The 14,676-nt window shown below is 39.8% G+C and overlaps 1 protein-coding gene across 2 annotated transcripts in view; it reads right to left on the minus strand.

The window, feature by feature from the left end:
* The window catches only part of Pdgfd (platelet derived growth factor D), a 168,019-nt gene that overhangs the window by 13,960 nt on the left and 139,383 nt on the right, over positions 1–14,676 (minus strand). For both annotated transcript variants that reach the window (XM_042674946.1, XM_042674945.1), the window contains exons 4-5: positions 11,028–11,090; positions 8,809–9,007 (exon numbers count right to left, since the gene is read on the minus strand). In XM_042674946.1, the coding sequence (XP_042530880.1) occupies positions 8,809–9,007; positions 11,028–11,090 (262 nt within the window). The remainder of the gene's footprint in view (positions 1–8,808; positions 9,008–11,027; positions 11,091–14,676) is intronic.

The following is a 14,676-nucleotide window of genomic DNA, read 5'->3' on the forward strand; positions in this document are numbered from 1 at the left end:
GGAGAGAATGGTGACAGGGTGACACTGACCAAGCTGTTTTGCACTCACAAACTGACTGGTTACACTGAAACCCCTTTGTACAACTACTTAAAGATAATACAAAAAAATAAGTAAATTAAAAAAATTATGGGGGGGAGGGATGGTGGGAGAAAAATGGAGTGGGCAACCATGTTTGACAAGAAGTGTACTCATTACCTTACCTATGTAACTGTAACCCTCTGTACAACACCTTTACAACAAAATAAAATACAATTTTAAACAAATGTGGTTTTTTTTTAAAAAAAAACAAAAAACAATGTGAAACAATGGAGATATGGAAATTTTCTGAGTACCTACTATGCACCCAGAACTGTGGTGCAGTGTTTTCAGAAAAATCAAGTCTTGTTGGTCTTATAACAAACCTTCCTCTTAGCTATTACTATTCTAGTGTTGCAAATGTGAAAACTGAGAGACCAAGGGTTAGATAACTAAGTCACTTGACACGCAGTAGACACTCAGCAAGTACATGCTGGAAACGACTGAATGACTGAATGAGTAACTGGAGGAGGATCAGAACTGAAGGGAAGTGACACCATCACATGACGAGAGTGCCAAGAACTCTTGGGACTCGAGTCCCAGGGGACTGTGGGAAGTCAAGTATGAAAGAAAGGAAGAAAACCAGTCAGGGGCAAGGCTTTTACCTCTCTCCTTTAAGACTAGTGTTTGAGCACTGAGTTCCCTCCATGTGGGCTTGCAAAGAACAAAGCCAGGTGTAGGCCATGGTTCTCTCCTCCTGAAATGAATTCAGAATTTGCTTCTTTTTCTGTAAAAATGAGAAGTAGAGTGCTCTCCTGCCAAGAAATTGATCAAGCTTGAATGAGGTTAAGAGTATTTGAAACACAGGTCCAAATCCTGGCTCTCAGTAGGTATGCTCCAGATTATTGTTGCCCCAAGTAAGAAAGATGAATGAGGAGAGCCTAGAAGAAGACGCTGAAATTCTACAATGGGTCATCATCAAGGAATGAGAGGTCAGAGCCTTCTTTTTTTTTTTTTTGCCTCCGGTTGTGGGGCCTGAACTCTGGGCTTGGGCACTGTCCCTCAGCTCTTCAGCTCAAGGCTAGCACTCTACCACTTGAGCCACAGCACCACTTCCGGCTTTTTTCTTTTTTCTTATGTGGTGCTGAGGAATCGAACCCAGGGCCTCATGCTTGCAAGGCAAGCACTCTACCACTGAGCCACCTTCCCAGCCCCTCAGAGCCTTCTTGATGTAAGGTAAAGGGCTATGAGTGCTCAGTGTAATTTCATGGGACATAACATCATCCTTTGCAAGTAAAGACATCTCAGCACCTGCAGTTCCTGCATGGATGCATGCTCTTGGACCAGGGCACTGTCTCCTTAACCCCAATGGGGCAGAAGACACAGGAAGCACACACCCCATTCCAAGCTGTGGAAAATACATGTTTTCTCACCTAGATACTAATAGCAATCTGTGTCTTTCCATGGCCAAATGGATTTTTCCTGTTGATTTATGTTTGCGTGAGAGGCCTAGACCTGGATGGGAGGAATCACTCTGAGGCAGAGAGGGGGTTTTGCACATCTCCAACCTCATCTAGGAGAGTAGAGGTGCCATCAACACTTGGAGAACAACAACAAAAATAGCAGTAACTGAATGTGTTCTTGTTTCTCCAAATGTTGCTTGTGTCCTCATGGAAATGGGTTTTCAGTAATACCTGCTTGCAGACAGAGTTAGAGGGGAAATCTAGAGAATTACAAACCATATAGGTCTTAAACAGTGGCTAACATCTTAAGAAAAAAACCCAAGGCTTAGTTGCGGGAACATCCAGTGAGCAAGATGGTGCATACAGTTTAAGGGTGAACAGGATCCTGGAGAAGTTTAGAACTTGGCAGTTACTTTGTAAACTGTTAATGAGTGTACTGATTATGCAGATACTTAAATGTGACAGTATTTGGATACTGTGTATGAAGCTCTCCAGATTGCTGATGGCTGTCTCAGAACCTCATAGGGAGGAGGGCAAAGGAACTCCGGGAAGTATCCTAGCTTTGTGCAGATCTTTGTAGGCAACTCAAGAAATAATAGTAGCTATCACTCATTAAAGGTTGACCAGGTATTAGAAGTTCTACCATCTAATCCTAACACATCTATGCAATATTGATATAATTACAGGCATTTTACAGAATGCATTAATAAAGATCAAGGGTATGTAAGTGAAATCTCCAAAGCTCCTGTTCTAGGATTTGAGCCCTAATTTTATCACGTTTGTTTGACTACAAATAGTTTATGCTCTTTCCCCAATAGTTTCTTTCTTGCTTTTTTTCCTTTCTCTCTCTTTTCCTTCCTCCCTCCCTCCCTTCTTTCTTTCCTTCCTTCCTTCCTCCCTCCTTTCCTCTCCTTCTCCCTTCCTCCCTCCCTTGCAGCAATACTGCTGAACTCAGGGCTTGAACTCAAGGCTTGCCACTCTACCACTTGAGCCACACCATCAATCGTTGTTTACATTTGCTATTTTCCAGTTATTCTTTATGCCTTGGCCAGCTTAGGCTGCAATCTTCTAACTGTGCTTCTCTATGTTGCTGGGGATGGATGGCAGGAGTGTATACTGTAGCTGACCATTGTGCTTTCCACTGTAGCTGGCGTGATAGGTGTGTGGCATCACTGTGCTCAGCCATTAAGATATATTCTCATGAACTTTCATACCCAAACAACTGTCTCTGAATCACTGCCTCACAGCTAGTTCAGATTAGAGGCACCCAGTTACATTCTTCTTTCTTTGATTTTTTTTTTCCTTATCCAGTTTATGGCAACAATTTTAATACTGCTAAAACTTTAGTGCATATTGCATGGTTCAGGAAACCCAATGAAGCTGATTCTCTTCTAATAATAGAAATTAGAGAAGCAAATCCACTGTGATTTGATGTCCCCAATACTACTGTTTGTTTAATTTACTGAGAGGTAGCTGCAGAGGGCTGATAGCATAAGACTGACCTAATTCAGTGCTGGTGTCAGTCAAGAGCTTTTTAAAAATTCTCACCAATGTATCAAATAAGCAGACAGAGAAAGTTTGCAAGCCCTCAGTTTCCAAATAATGTTCATGCCTTAATACATTCAGATATTATTTCCTGAATTCTAAATCATTTTCATAAAAGGAAAAGTACACAATGCAGTGGCATGAGAAAGAAACAGTAATGCATGACTAACTTTTAAAAGAAGGTATCCTGAACTAAGGGAAATAAAAATCACTTCATTTATTCTTCAGTTTCTTATGTCATGTATTTACCTATAAATAATTGGCAAGCCAGAGATAAATGGTTAAGCTCCTGGAGCAAAACTGGAAATAAAGAAGATTGGCATGAGAGCCTCAAAATTGGATGAATGACTGCCTTAGAGTTACACCATCTAACCATTTAGAGGCTACACATTACTATTAATTAATTTCAAACCTTATTGTTGGTAATTAGTGTCAAAATATTTATTACATCCAGTTGTAGAATGTTGAATTTTTTTAAAAAGAGAAGTACGTGTTATTTTGGGCATTATATAGCTTCAAGGACAATTCTTGGAAAATTTTGTGGGGTCTTGTTTGTTTTGTAGAACTGGGGTCTGAACTCAAGGCCTCACACTTGCTAGAGAGGTTCCCTACCACTTGAGCCTTTGTCAATCTTTTTGGCCTTAGTTGTTGTTGTTGTTGTTATTATTATTATTTTGTCAGTTGTGGGTCTGACTCTGGGCTTGGGTGCTGTCCCTCAGCTCTTCAGCTCAAGGCTAATGCTCTACCACTTGAGTCACAGCACCACTTCCAGATTTTTCTGCTTATGTGGTTCTGGGGAATCGAACCCAGGGCCTCATGCATGCAAGGCAAGCACTCTACCACGGAGTCACCTTCCCAGCCCCTTTTAGTTATTATTTTAAAGTACAGCCTCACATTTATGCCCTGGCTGGCCTGGACTGGACTGCAGTCCTCCTGTTTACCCTTTCTGCATGTCTGGAATGACAGGCATGCACTCACACACTCCAGCTTTTTATTGATTGAAATAAGACCTCACAAACTTTCAGCCCCTAGGCTCATCTCAAAACTGCAAGCCGCTCAGTCTCAGCCTCCGAACAAGCAAGGATCACATACATATTTTTATTAGCAGTTTAAAGTGATTAGTGTGACTCAGTAATTTTGCTCTTTTATTTTTCCTGCCAGTCCTAGGGCTTGAACTCAGGGCCTGGGCAATGTCCCAGAATCTCTTTGTGCTCAAAGCTAGTACTCTACCATTTGAGGCACAGAACATCTTCTGGCTTTTTCTGGGTAGTTTACTGGAGATAAGAGTCTCACAGACTTTTTCTGCCCCCACCGGCTTCAAACTGTGATCCTCAGACCTCAGCCTCCTGAGTAGCAAAGATGACAGGCATGAGCCACAGGCATCCAGTGATTTTGCTCATATTTAATCACAAAACTTAAACTGTGAAATCAGCCTTTCTCCCCATTAGTGTTGGATTTTTCTATGGCAAATGTGTTATCATCTATAGTCAAGTTCTCTTGGAAGAAGCAAAGTACTAAATTTCCGTTACATTGTTATTCTCCATAAATCTCTCAGCTAATGTTCAGTATGGTTGACTCAGGGGTGATTACTTCATTATAAATGTTGAGTTACGTGTTATGAACTGGATGAACTATATGTTCTTCCTCAAGTTCATACTATATACTTTCAAAGAGTTATAGTTTAAACTTAGTTAAATTACAGTGGTCATACCATGAGTTGGGTGGTAATTACGCAACTTCTAGCAAGAACATCCATATACTTTTACATAATTTTGTACAAATTTGTCATATTCAATATTATACTCCTTAGAAAAATAAATAAAAATTGAACTTAAAGGATTTTTTTCCTTTTATTATGAACCTTTGATGTTGAAAGCATGAAGCTCAAATGAATATAGAAACTGAGTTTAGGAACTATTGTTATCTACAGACTTCAATTGTATACACTCCCCTTCTCCCCTACTCTCCAGGAAACTGATAGCTGGATATACTTATTTGTCATATTATCTTTAACTCAGAAGCTTTTACAGACAAATTTGAGCTTCTCTGCTACTTCTGAATTTTAAAAAAGACCATCTCTAGTCCTTGAATAATCTGTCTTTCTCTCATCTTCTCAACTTCTACTGTTCCCTTGCTTCTCATTTTTAACTCTCCTCTTGAGGAGAACTAAAAACTCACACCTCCTATTCTCCCTTGCACCAAGGAAAAAGCAGAAGCATTTCAACGATTTCTGGCTTGCGATGTAAGCTCTTCAGCCAGTTTATCTGTGCTTTAGGGTTCATAAAATCATGTGCCTTATCTATTCATATTTAACCATATTCTTTTGATTCTTGATCCTTGGAAAAATACCCCCTTTTGATCTGTCTGGACAAACCAGAGGAAAGTATGTTCAATAGATTAACAAATGAAAATAATTTTTCTATACAGACTCATTCATCTATCAGCATGCAGATGATGTGTTAGAGATAATTTATTTAGAGATCTTTTAAAGTTTATGCTTATCTGATGCCTAACAGTTTCCATTAGCCCTGATTTTCTCTTTTCAGTCTTTAGTCGCTGTTACCTTCTTCAAACATCGGGCTACAAGCCATATGTCCATGTTTTCAAGTTCCAAAAGAGAAAACAGCGGCTGAAATATCAAACCTGCTTTATCTTGCCTTTGTGAAACATCCGGGTGGCTTACCCGGAGTAGAGAGACAAACAATTAAACCAGTGCATTTATACAAGTACAGGACTATAGGGACTTGGCAGTGAGTAGAAATGGTACAAATCTGTTTCTGAGATTAAGAAATAGAACCTAAGCCAACAGAGGGGAGAGATGATGTTTACTTTGTTACAAACATCAAGTAGAATGTCACCTGGAATGCTCTTCAAAGGTTATTTCAGAAACCAATGCTATTCTTTTTCCTCTCTCTTTTGTTGGTTGTGAAGCTTGAATTCAGGAACGCTTTTCTCGAGCTTTCCAGCTCAAGTCTAGCATCCTACCACATCGAGCCACAGCTCCACTTCTGGTTTTCTGGTGATTATTTGGAGATAAGAGTCTCATGGACTTTCCTGCTTGCGCTGGCTTCAAACTGAGATTCTGAGACCTCAGCCTCCTGAGTAGCTAGGATTATAGGTATGAACCTTCAGTGCCCTGCCAAAGACATTCTTAATATAGCCATTTTCCTTGGTCACTCAGTGGGCTTCTGTAAACTTTAGAGATATACCAAGCTTAGAGGGTGGTTAGCTCAGTGGCATATGCAAGACCCTGGGTTTGATCCTGCGCACTGTAAGACAGGCAGACAGACTGACTGAAACTTTACAGTTGCAGGAATAATACCTTTCATGCTATAAATATTAGCTGAACATTCAAAATATATTTGAAACAGTGTCTAATGCTAGAGATACAGAATGAACAATCTAAGCCAGAGGCTACTTCAAAAAGTAAAAATGTAAATACCATTAATGTCTCAGCCCTACTTCCCAAAGATCCCGAATCAAAGTATCTAGGTGTCTGTAGATTTCCAATGTTCTCATGTCATTAAATATTTAGTTGGAATTAAGACCCAACTTAGAACATCCTGGAGCACATATTCCCTAAGAGAAAGCACAGGGGTAGAATAACAGTACAGCTGGGCCTAGGGTGCTCCGAACTCTGCCTGAGGTATGGGTGTACCACAGAGACAGGACAAGGCATGAGGAGGTTCCAGCACAGCATCCGTGCTGGGCTATTTCAGAACTGCAGACGGTCACAGATTGCTAAAGATTCTTACACAGATCATATGGCAGGTGCTCTTGGGAGTTCCATGAACAACCCCCAGAGTGAGTACTGCTACACACATACACACACACACACACACACACACACACACACACACACACACACACAATGAGGAGACAAAGACTTAGGATCAACTGACTTTCAAAACACAAAACTTGAAGGTTAAGTTTTGAATATGGGCTTCCTGTTTCTACCACAACATGGGGAAAATTGACTTCAGTAATTTTTAAGTTTTAATATTTCCAGAAAAGAGATGCCAAGGAAAGCCACTGTCATGACTAATGCTAACTTGAGGGTTTAGAATTTGTTGCTTATTTGTCTAGTATCAATTTTAGTTTTTTCCTGGAGTTGACAAAATGTGAATATTTGACTTCCTTTCAAGTTGACCTGGTAGAGACCTAAATTCAGCAATGCCTTACAGGAAAGCAATTTCTTCTTTGAACCAAATCCAACTTGAGCCCTGAGGAGGTTGATTTTGAGCGCTGGTGACCTGGAGATGGCTGGTCTCAGTAATGTCAGGGCCTCTGTGACCCCTTTGTCCTCCCTCAGCTGTACATACTAAGTGTACAAAATTTATGACCTACGCCACAAGCGGACGGCCCAGGGAGAAGTCTATTAATTAGTCATTTGAACTCAAACATTTCCACTGGTTGTGCTAAAGCAGCCTGCATTCAGTTATTTGTAAAGCACTCTTGATATTATGAAATGTGGGAAATGGGCATAACTTAGCTAACTGCCTTCCCACCTGCGGAGGAGAGCCAGCCTTGGAGGCTTGCTGGAGAAAAGGTTAGTAACGAAGCTTAGCCAGTGATTTGAGGTCTGCATTCAAACAGATACTCTCAGCCTAAGAATGTATCATCCTGATGCATTCCCCGGCTATTTATTTATTTTTATTGTGACAATACCATACAGAGGGGTTACAATTACTTGACCAAGGTAATGAGTATGGTTCTTATCAAGCATGGTTGCCTCTGTCTTTGTTTCCCCTTCCCATCTCCCCCTCCCTCCCCTGCCCCTTCTTCTCCCCACCCCCCCACCACGCGCCAAAGTTGTAAAGTTCGTTTTTCAACATAACGTCTTGTACTTCTCATTATTGCAATGGGTCCACCTGTATCCCTATTTAAACAAATGTTTTTTCCCTTCCCCTCCACAAATTATACCAACATCAAATACAGTGAAAGCAGGGTTATACCGTGGGGGAGAGACATACAAAGCAATAAAGAAATCATCTTATAAATATGTTACAAACAATAGCAAGAAAAAAAAAAAATTTGAGTCCTTAAGAGTTTCAGTCTTACTGTTTCCCATCACGATGTTTTCTGGCTGGTATTTTCCTCTCATTTTATTTTCTCCCAAACTTTCAGTTACACACACACTCTTGTACGCTCCAAACTGTGCCATGCCTTAACTTTCCTCTCCACTGGGACGTGTGCCTCCCAAGCCCAGGAACCACCCAGAAACCAAGTGCATAAAAGATTTGGATTAAAAGATAATGTAAAATGAACAACAAATGGGAAAATCTGAACCCTTGCCAGAGTCTTGTAACTTCTAACCAAGGTCAATACTGACAGTCATGGACTCAGCCGACTGTCATGTCTATTAGACAGGTACAGTCAACACTGCACAAGCACAAGGGCTGTAGGCCAAGAACCTAGACGCTCATTTCTCCCACTGCTAACTAGCCAGGCAGCTTTGAACAAGTTAGTTATCCTCTGACTTTGGTTCCCTCTGTTATCGGGGCTAATAATGCTTTGTTTGCCAAGAAGGTAAAGAGCTGGTCCAGGTGCTTTCATGACCTCTCCACACATACTGTGACAGATTGGACCAAATCTTCCTTTGTCATATGCAAATGACAAAGCCTGGGTTCCATATAGAGATGAATTTGAAAGTGCTGTGGAACATATTGTGGTAACAGATTGACAGTAATGATCTGATTTGAGTGAATCAAACATATCATACTGCCAATCTTTATTATTACTGTTGACACTACTTACACAGAACCACCGAGCCTCCGTTTCTTACCTTTTGACTTCCGGCCGTAGTAGAGCCTGCCTCGATATTGAGGAAGGTCCACATATAAGTTCTCAAGATCTTCTTGCCACGACTCTGGGTTGAAGTACTTGAGCACATCTTCCACAGTATCAAACTGTGCGACTGTTTTGTCCAGAGCATCCGCAGTGAGATTGGGGTCCGTTACTGATGGGGAGTTATAGGATACCCCCTAAGAGTGACATACAGCTCAGTGTACTCAGAAAAAGCAAGTCAAACAACTATACGCAGACTTCTGATTACAAGACATCACCCGGGTAAGTACCATGCAAAAGCAATCTGACATTGTCTGGCCATATTCCTAAATAGGAGTAATTAATTAATAAAAGATTAGACAACCTATTTTGGAAGTCAAAGCCATGCAGACCATCAAACTTTCAGTCCATCTGAACTGAAATCATTAAAAAAGATATAAGCTGAGTGGAAATATGAAAATGAACTCCTCTCATTTCCTGGCTTAAGGTCCCAGATCATTCATATATCAACTAATAATGGTGAGAATTAAAATTCTGAACTTCTTCCAAGCATGTTTTGAGAATTCAATCCATTCTCTCACATAGCCTCTGTGTTCCCATTTATAGGTCACCTCACATTGCAGATGTTGTTTGAACAGCGTTTAACTCTACTCTGGAGACATTTTGATAAAATTTGGCACTTTAACCAACTTATTTACTGTCAACAAGGATAATTAGCCATGAAGCTGGCTCTCTTGACTTAAGAGTGCATGATTCACATGGGAAGCATATTAAAAGAAAAAAGCTTGCCTGTTGCTAGTGATCCCAGTTGCCATTAAAACAGTCTTAGAATATTCTTTCAGTGGGGAGCATGGCACCATTGAAATAGTGGAAAGGATTATATATTTTGCCATGGAAATAAACCCCAGTAAGGTTTCCAAGCACTTACCTCACTAACCCTTGCACAATCTAGAAGTAAATGAGCCATGATTCAAACATCTCTGTAAAAATTCATGACCCATTAAGAAAGAAATAGAGAGCACATAGTCTCAAATGATTTCTAAATGTCATTAAAGGAACTGCCAAACAAATAAGATCCCCCCCCAAGGGCAAATATCTCCTATCACTAAGAAAAGAATGGAAATTAATGAAAACTTACTTTTCCAAAACCTAACTGCAGAATCCTATTGAGAAATAATATACATTTATAGAGCCTCAGATTGCAAAGCTCACGAGTGAGAATGTCACTCCTGGACTGTGCTTTCTCAATTTAACCAACCAAAGTCCAGAGATAAGTAAGCGATTCCATGATCATTTGTTCTTACAGGGATGTTCCCTTTTCAGCCCCAAAGCCCAAAAGCATTAATTTAATCTACCACTGGTATAACATAAGGGATAGTTTTCATATAGGTTTTGTAGGGGAGGGAAGTAAGAAAAGATGGAAGTTGGGGAACAGGATGGGAGGCATGGTAGAATGATTAATGCGTCTATCCAGGTGCCTTTCCCTTCCCTCTCCTCCCTTCCCCTAGAAATCATACATCTAATTTTCAGCCAACCTTGTCAGAATAAGTAAACACCTCATCCTGACTTAACTTTTCTTTGATGCCATCTACATTACCAACATGAATCTATGTTATATTCTGCACAGTTGTAACCAGATAATTATTTATCTGGCCATGTGTTCTATGTCAGGTATTTCTGAAGAGTTTAGGAATTTAATTATAGTACAAGCCATGATAAATGCGTCATCCTCTACAGTCCTTGGTGATAATGACATAGCTGCAGCCATATTTGTTCTTTTTGTTCTTGATAGGCCAGCTCTGTGATCTGTCTCTCTCACTCATGCTATCTTCCTCTAAACTCTGAGGTTTTTCAAGTTGTGGAAGTCCTTTGAAAATGCACAAGTGAACAGCTTTTTGTGGGATATTCAGGAAGTGATTTTCAATTTGCTCACTTGAACTAGAACCAAGGAATCAGTTCCCTATGTTGCAAAGTCCTTTTGTGGGAATGCTCTGCTGTGTAACTGACAAATACATAAACCTCTGTCTAGCCCAAGTTCCTACAATGGGATACTGGTAATTCCTTAAAATTATTCTGAAACACAGGCTGTGTCATATAATCCCCCATAACCTGAAAGAAATGGACAGATTCATCATGTTTGAGCTCTGGTCCTTCAGAGGCTGATCTTGGCTATCCTGTCAGTTTGATTCACTGGTAATGGGATCATAAATTACTTACTGAGATAGGGCTTGTGACTGATTCCCAGTTGTTCTCTGAGGCTGCTACTGGTTGGAAATCTTTCTAGAAGGAAAAGAAACATGGAAGTTAGTCAATCATCTGTTCAACTCATCATGCAGATTCTTTCAAATAAGTGATAGCAGAAATTGGGCTAACATTCTTTCTGAACAGGTTACCAGTTGTCTTAAGCATCTCTCTCTAACAACCATGCTCACTTCATTCCAGACCTGGACCACTGCAGGCTAAGAGAGCTGTTTAAAATTTAACTTGGCCATCTACTGATGTGTGACCTCGGGCGACCTCCTTATCTGTTCAAAGTCATTGCCTGCCTCATCTGTCACATGCTGGGATGTTTAAATTACAGGGCTGTTTCAAGAACCGAATGCACTAATTATGTCATTATAACTGGCACTTAATACAGAACTTCGTACAGAGTAATAATAACAATTATCATTATTGATGTTCTTTTGGTTTCAAGTAGATTTTATATCATGTTCAATGCTGCCTTCTGTTACTCCACAATATGGGTAATCTTTTCAAAGATAAAACTAACTTCCGAAGGCTGTTCCTGATTCTATCAAACGATGTCAGGAAGACTGGCAGGAGGAAGAAAGTGCCTGTGGTGGTGAAAAAGTCTAGCCATTTGATGCATCCAGTGAAGAATAGAGCTGGCAAAGTCATCTCAGACTAGCTGAGAGCTGAAAGGATTTGAGATAGCCGTAGACCTCACAGAAAGAAATTTCTTCCTAAAGGCAAACCTGTCTCCATTATGTATGTGACTTTCATGATAATCGCTCCAGTTAAAAAACTTAATGAGGAGGAGAGCTGATTCTACCTTTTTTAAAAAACAGGTCACAGATGGCTTCTTGTCCTTGCTAACATAAATTACCTTGGTCAATTTCTCACAGCCTGGCCAGTGAGTTGTAGCTATTTTGTGATGATACAGAGAAATAATGAGCACTCAAATCTGACAGCTTATTTACCCAAGTATACTCATGAAATATGAGCTACGTATCAGCTCTAAATTTCATTACCATTTTGAGGAGCTAGAAGAGCATTCGTTAATTGCTCATGATGAGACCGGTTTATATATAAATGCCTGATTTGAAGAAAATTTGAGCTGTTTGCCAAGAGAGAACAGAGTGGGGTTCATGGAATGAACCTGTATTCAAAACCAGCTATCCACCATGATTCTCACTCAACCTCAGGGAAATACCGTCTTTGTACTCTGCAAGAAGGAGTGTATGAAAAGGGCTATGAGTCCCACACTGGAGGGTGTGAGTGAACAATACAGGCTGGCATTTGTGTATCTTCAAAAGGAGGATAAGCAGGTGAGACTGGGGTGGAGGCAAAGGAGCCAGTGCTTTTCCTTGTCTAAGCATCAGTGGGAGGATACAGGGCAGGTGTATTAGTGCATTTCCCATCACGGTGATAAAACACCTGACGGTGAGTGAGAGGGAGAGATCTCATTATCATGACACCAGAAGCCACAGGGTTGGGATCCTAGAAGAACTACATTACCCTAGTGTCCTAATGACCGTACACTAGGCCCCGTCGTTTGAAGGTTCTATTAATGCTGCCACATGGAGGGTCAAACATCAAACATTTGAGCCATTGTGTTTCATACAGTATACACACAAATCACTGTACCAGGTACCATAATGGCACAAGAAACTCCTAGGTCATACAATTTTCATTTCACTTGTTCATATACTATTTGTTAATTACTTTCAATTTCAGAGTCTACTTTCTAAGCTGAGGTTGAATCACAAGGAAATCAGAAGCTACTTCTTCTTCAAGGAATTCAAAACGTAAACCAATTATTAAAAAGCAGACTCAATAAACCCATGCAGATGCCCAGATACCAGCCTTATCAGTATAATGGAAGTTGGTATACAACTGTACCTGGGGAAGGGGTGGGGTTGGGAAATCTTTGTGATTTGTTAAAAAAATCTTTTTATTTTATTTTATTGTAAAGATGCTTTAAAAATTTTGTTTTTGAGTAAAGACTTGGAAGCACATGTTTAATCATGGGAAAAGTGGAGGAAAAGAAAGTTGTTTAGAAAATGTGAGAAAAAACAAGTTCCCAGAGATGACTGTGAATCCTGTTAAACATTCTCCTATGTGAGAATGGACCTCATGAGCAAGATTGGAACTGTGGTCCTCATATCACTGTAGCTGGCTTGGAGAATGTTTGCCTAGGGAAGTAAAGATGGAACCATGTTCAAGGTGGGAGTCAACCCAACCATAGACAAGGCATGGAGACAAGTCTTAATGAAAACGCTGTGAGAACAATGTCCTCTAAAGGACATTGTTACTGCAATACTCACTATAAGCCATGACATGTGGCAAAAATATGTATTTTGAGTATTAAAAACTCAGGTGTAAGTACCCAGACAAATGTCACACAAAGCAATTCTAGTTTCTTCACTGATTGACTACCACAATACTAGCCAGAAACTTTGATAGAAACAAATGATGAAGGGTGTCATTAAATCCCAAGTAAAAATATAACTTTATCTTCTCTTAGTAGCATGAATATTAGACTTTTAAAAGAAGCTGTCTTTCTTTTATGTTACTTCACATCTCGCCATTCTTTATAAATGACATATTTTAAAGGATCTTATAGAAATAAGATTCCTTATGACACCAAGGTTTTAGCTCTAAAAGAAACTCAACATAGGAAGGAAATATAACAATTTAATTCTAAATATATCTTCAGTGTGATCACCTCTCACTCTTTCTACTGTAGCTTTCCAAGTCCAAAAATAGCAGCATTTTCTCCAGTTCCCTATTAGCTTTTACCCTAAAGTCCACATTCCTCACGGCAGCTAGAATCATCTTTTGTAACCTTAAATGAAATCATTTCTGTCTTCTCCTTAAAAGTCTCCAATACCTTTCCATTGTTCTGCGTCTCTCCTTGTAAGGGCTGACTACTACCTGCTTCTGCAGCTTCATCTTCTGGTATCAGGCTTTGATTTGACATTCTGCATTTCCACCAATTCCATATGGCTGGACTGGCCGCCTTCCCTCAAATATTGTGCTCTGCTTTTGCTCACCTTAGGGTTAACCCCATGCTATTCCTTTCCTCAAATGTTCCAAGGATTAGCTCCTCCTAATTTTTCTTCAAATATCTAGAGAATTTCCCTTGAGCATTCCACTTAAAATAGCCACATAGTTGATCACTTTATCTACTTAACTGCTTAATTTTATAAAGTTATTCTCTGAAAGGATCTTTTGTTTCTTTATTTCTTTCCCCATTGAGGAGGCACAGACATTGTTCCTTGTTTTCTTCTGTAACTCAAGTTCCTAGCTGGGCTTTTGGTACACACTCTAAATTCTCTAGTTTCCAGTGTATACACAAAAATGGTCCGAGTCCATTCTGATCGATTGATGCCTATATCCTATTGTGTTATGTAATTTAAATATCACCCTGGTTAGACTGCTTACTTTTTCAAGCTCCATGTTACTGAAAGACAATATTTCCTTTTTCATGGGTGCTTTTAACAAACCAGTGTCCTTACCACTGCTTTAAGACAAACAATGAACAATGAATAATCATTTCAAATAAGTGAAAACATTCCAGCATATAAAGAACACATTTGCTGTTAAAGGAAACTCACATGCTCTGTAAATCATGTCCAATTTT

Source organism: Dipodomys spectabilis, unplaced genomic scaffold, assembly GCF_019054845.1.
Source record: "Dipodomys spectabilis isolate Male_0828 unplaced genomic scaffold, ASM1905484v1 ptg000023l, whole genome shotgun sequence".
NCBI classification, from domain to species: Eukaryota; Metazoa; Chordata; class Mammalia; order Rodentia; family Heteromyidae; genus Dipodomys; species Dipodomys spectabilis.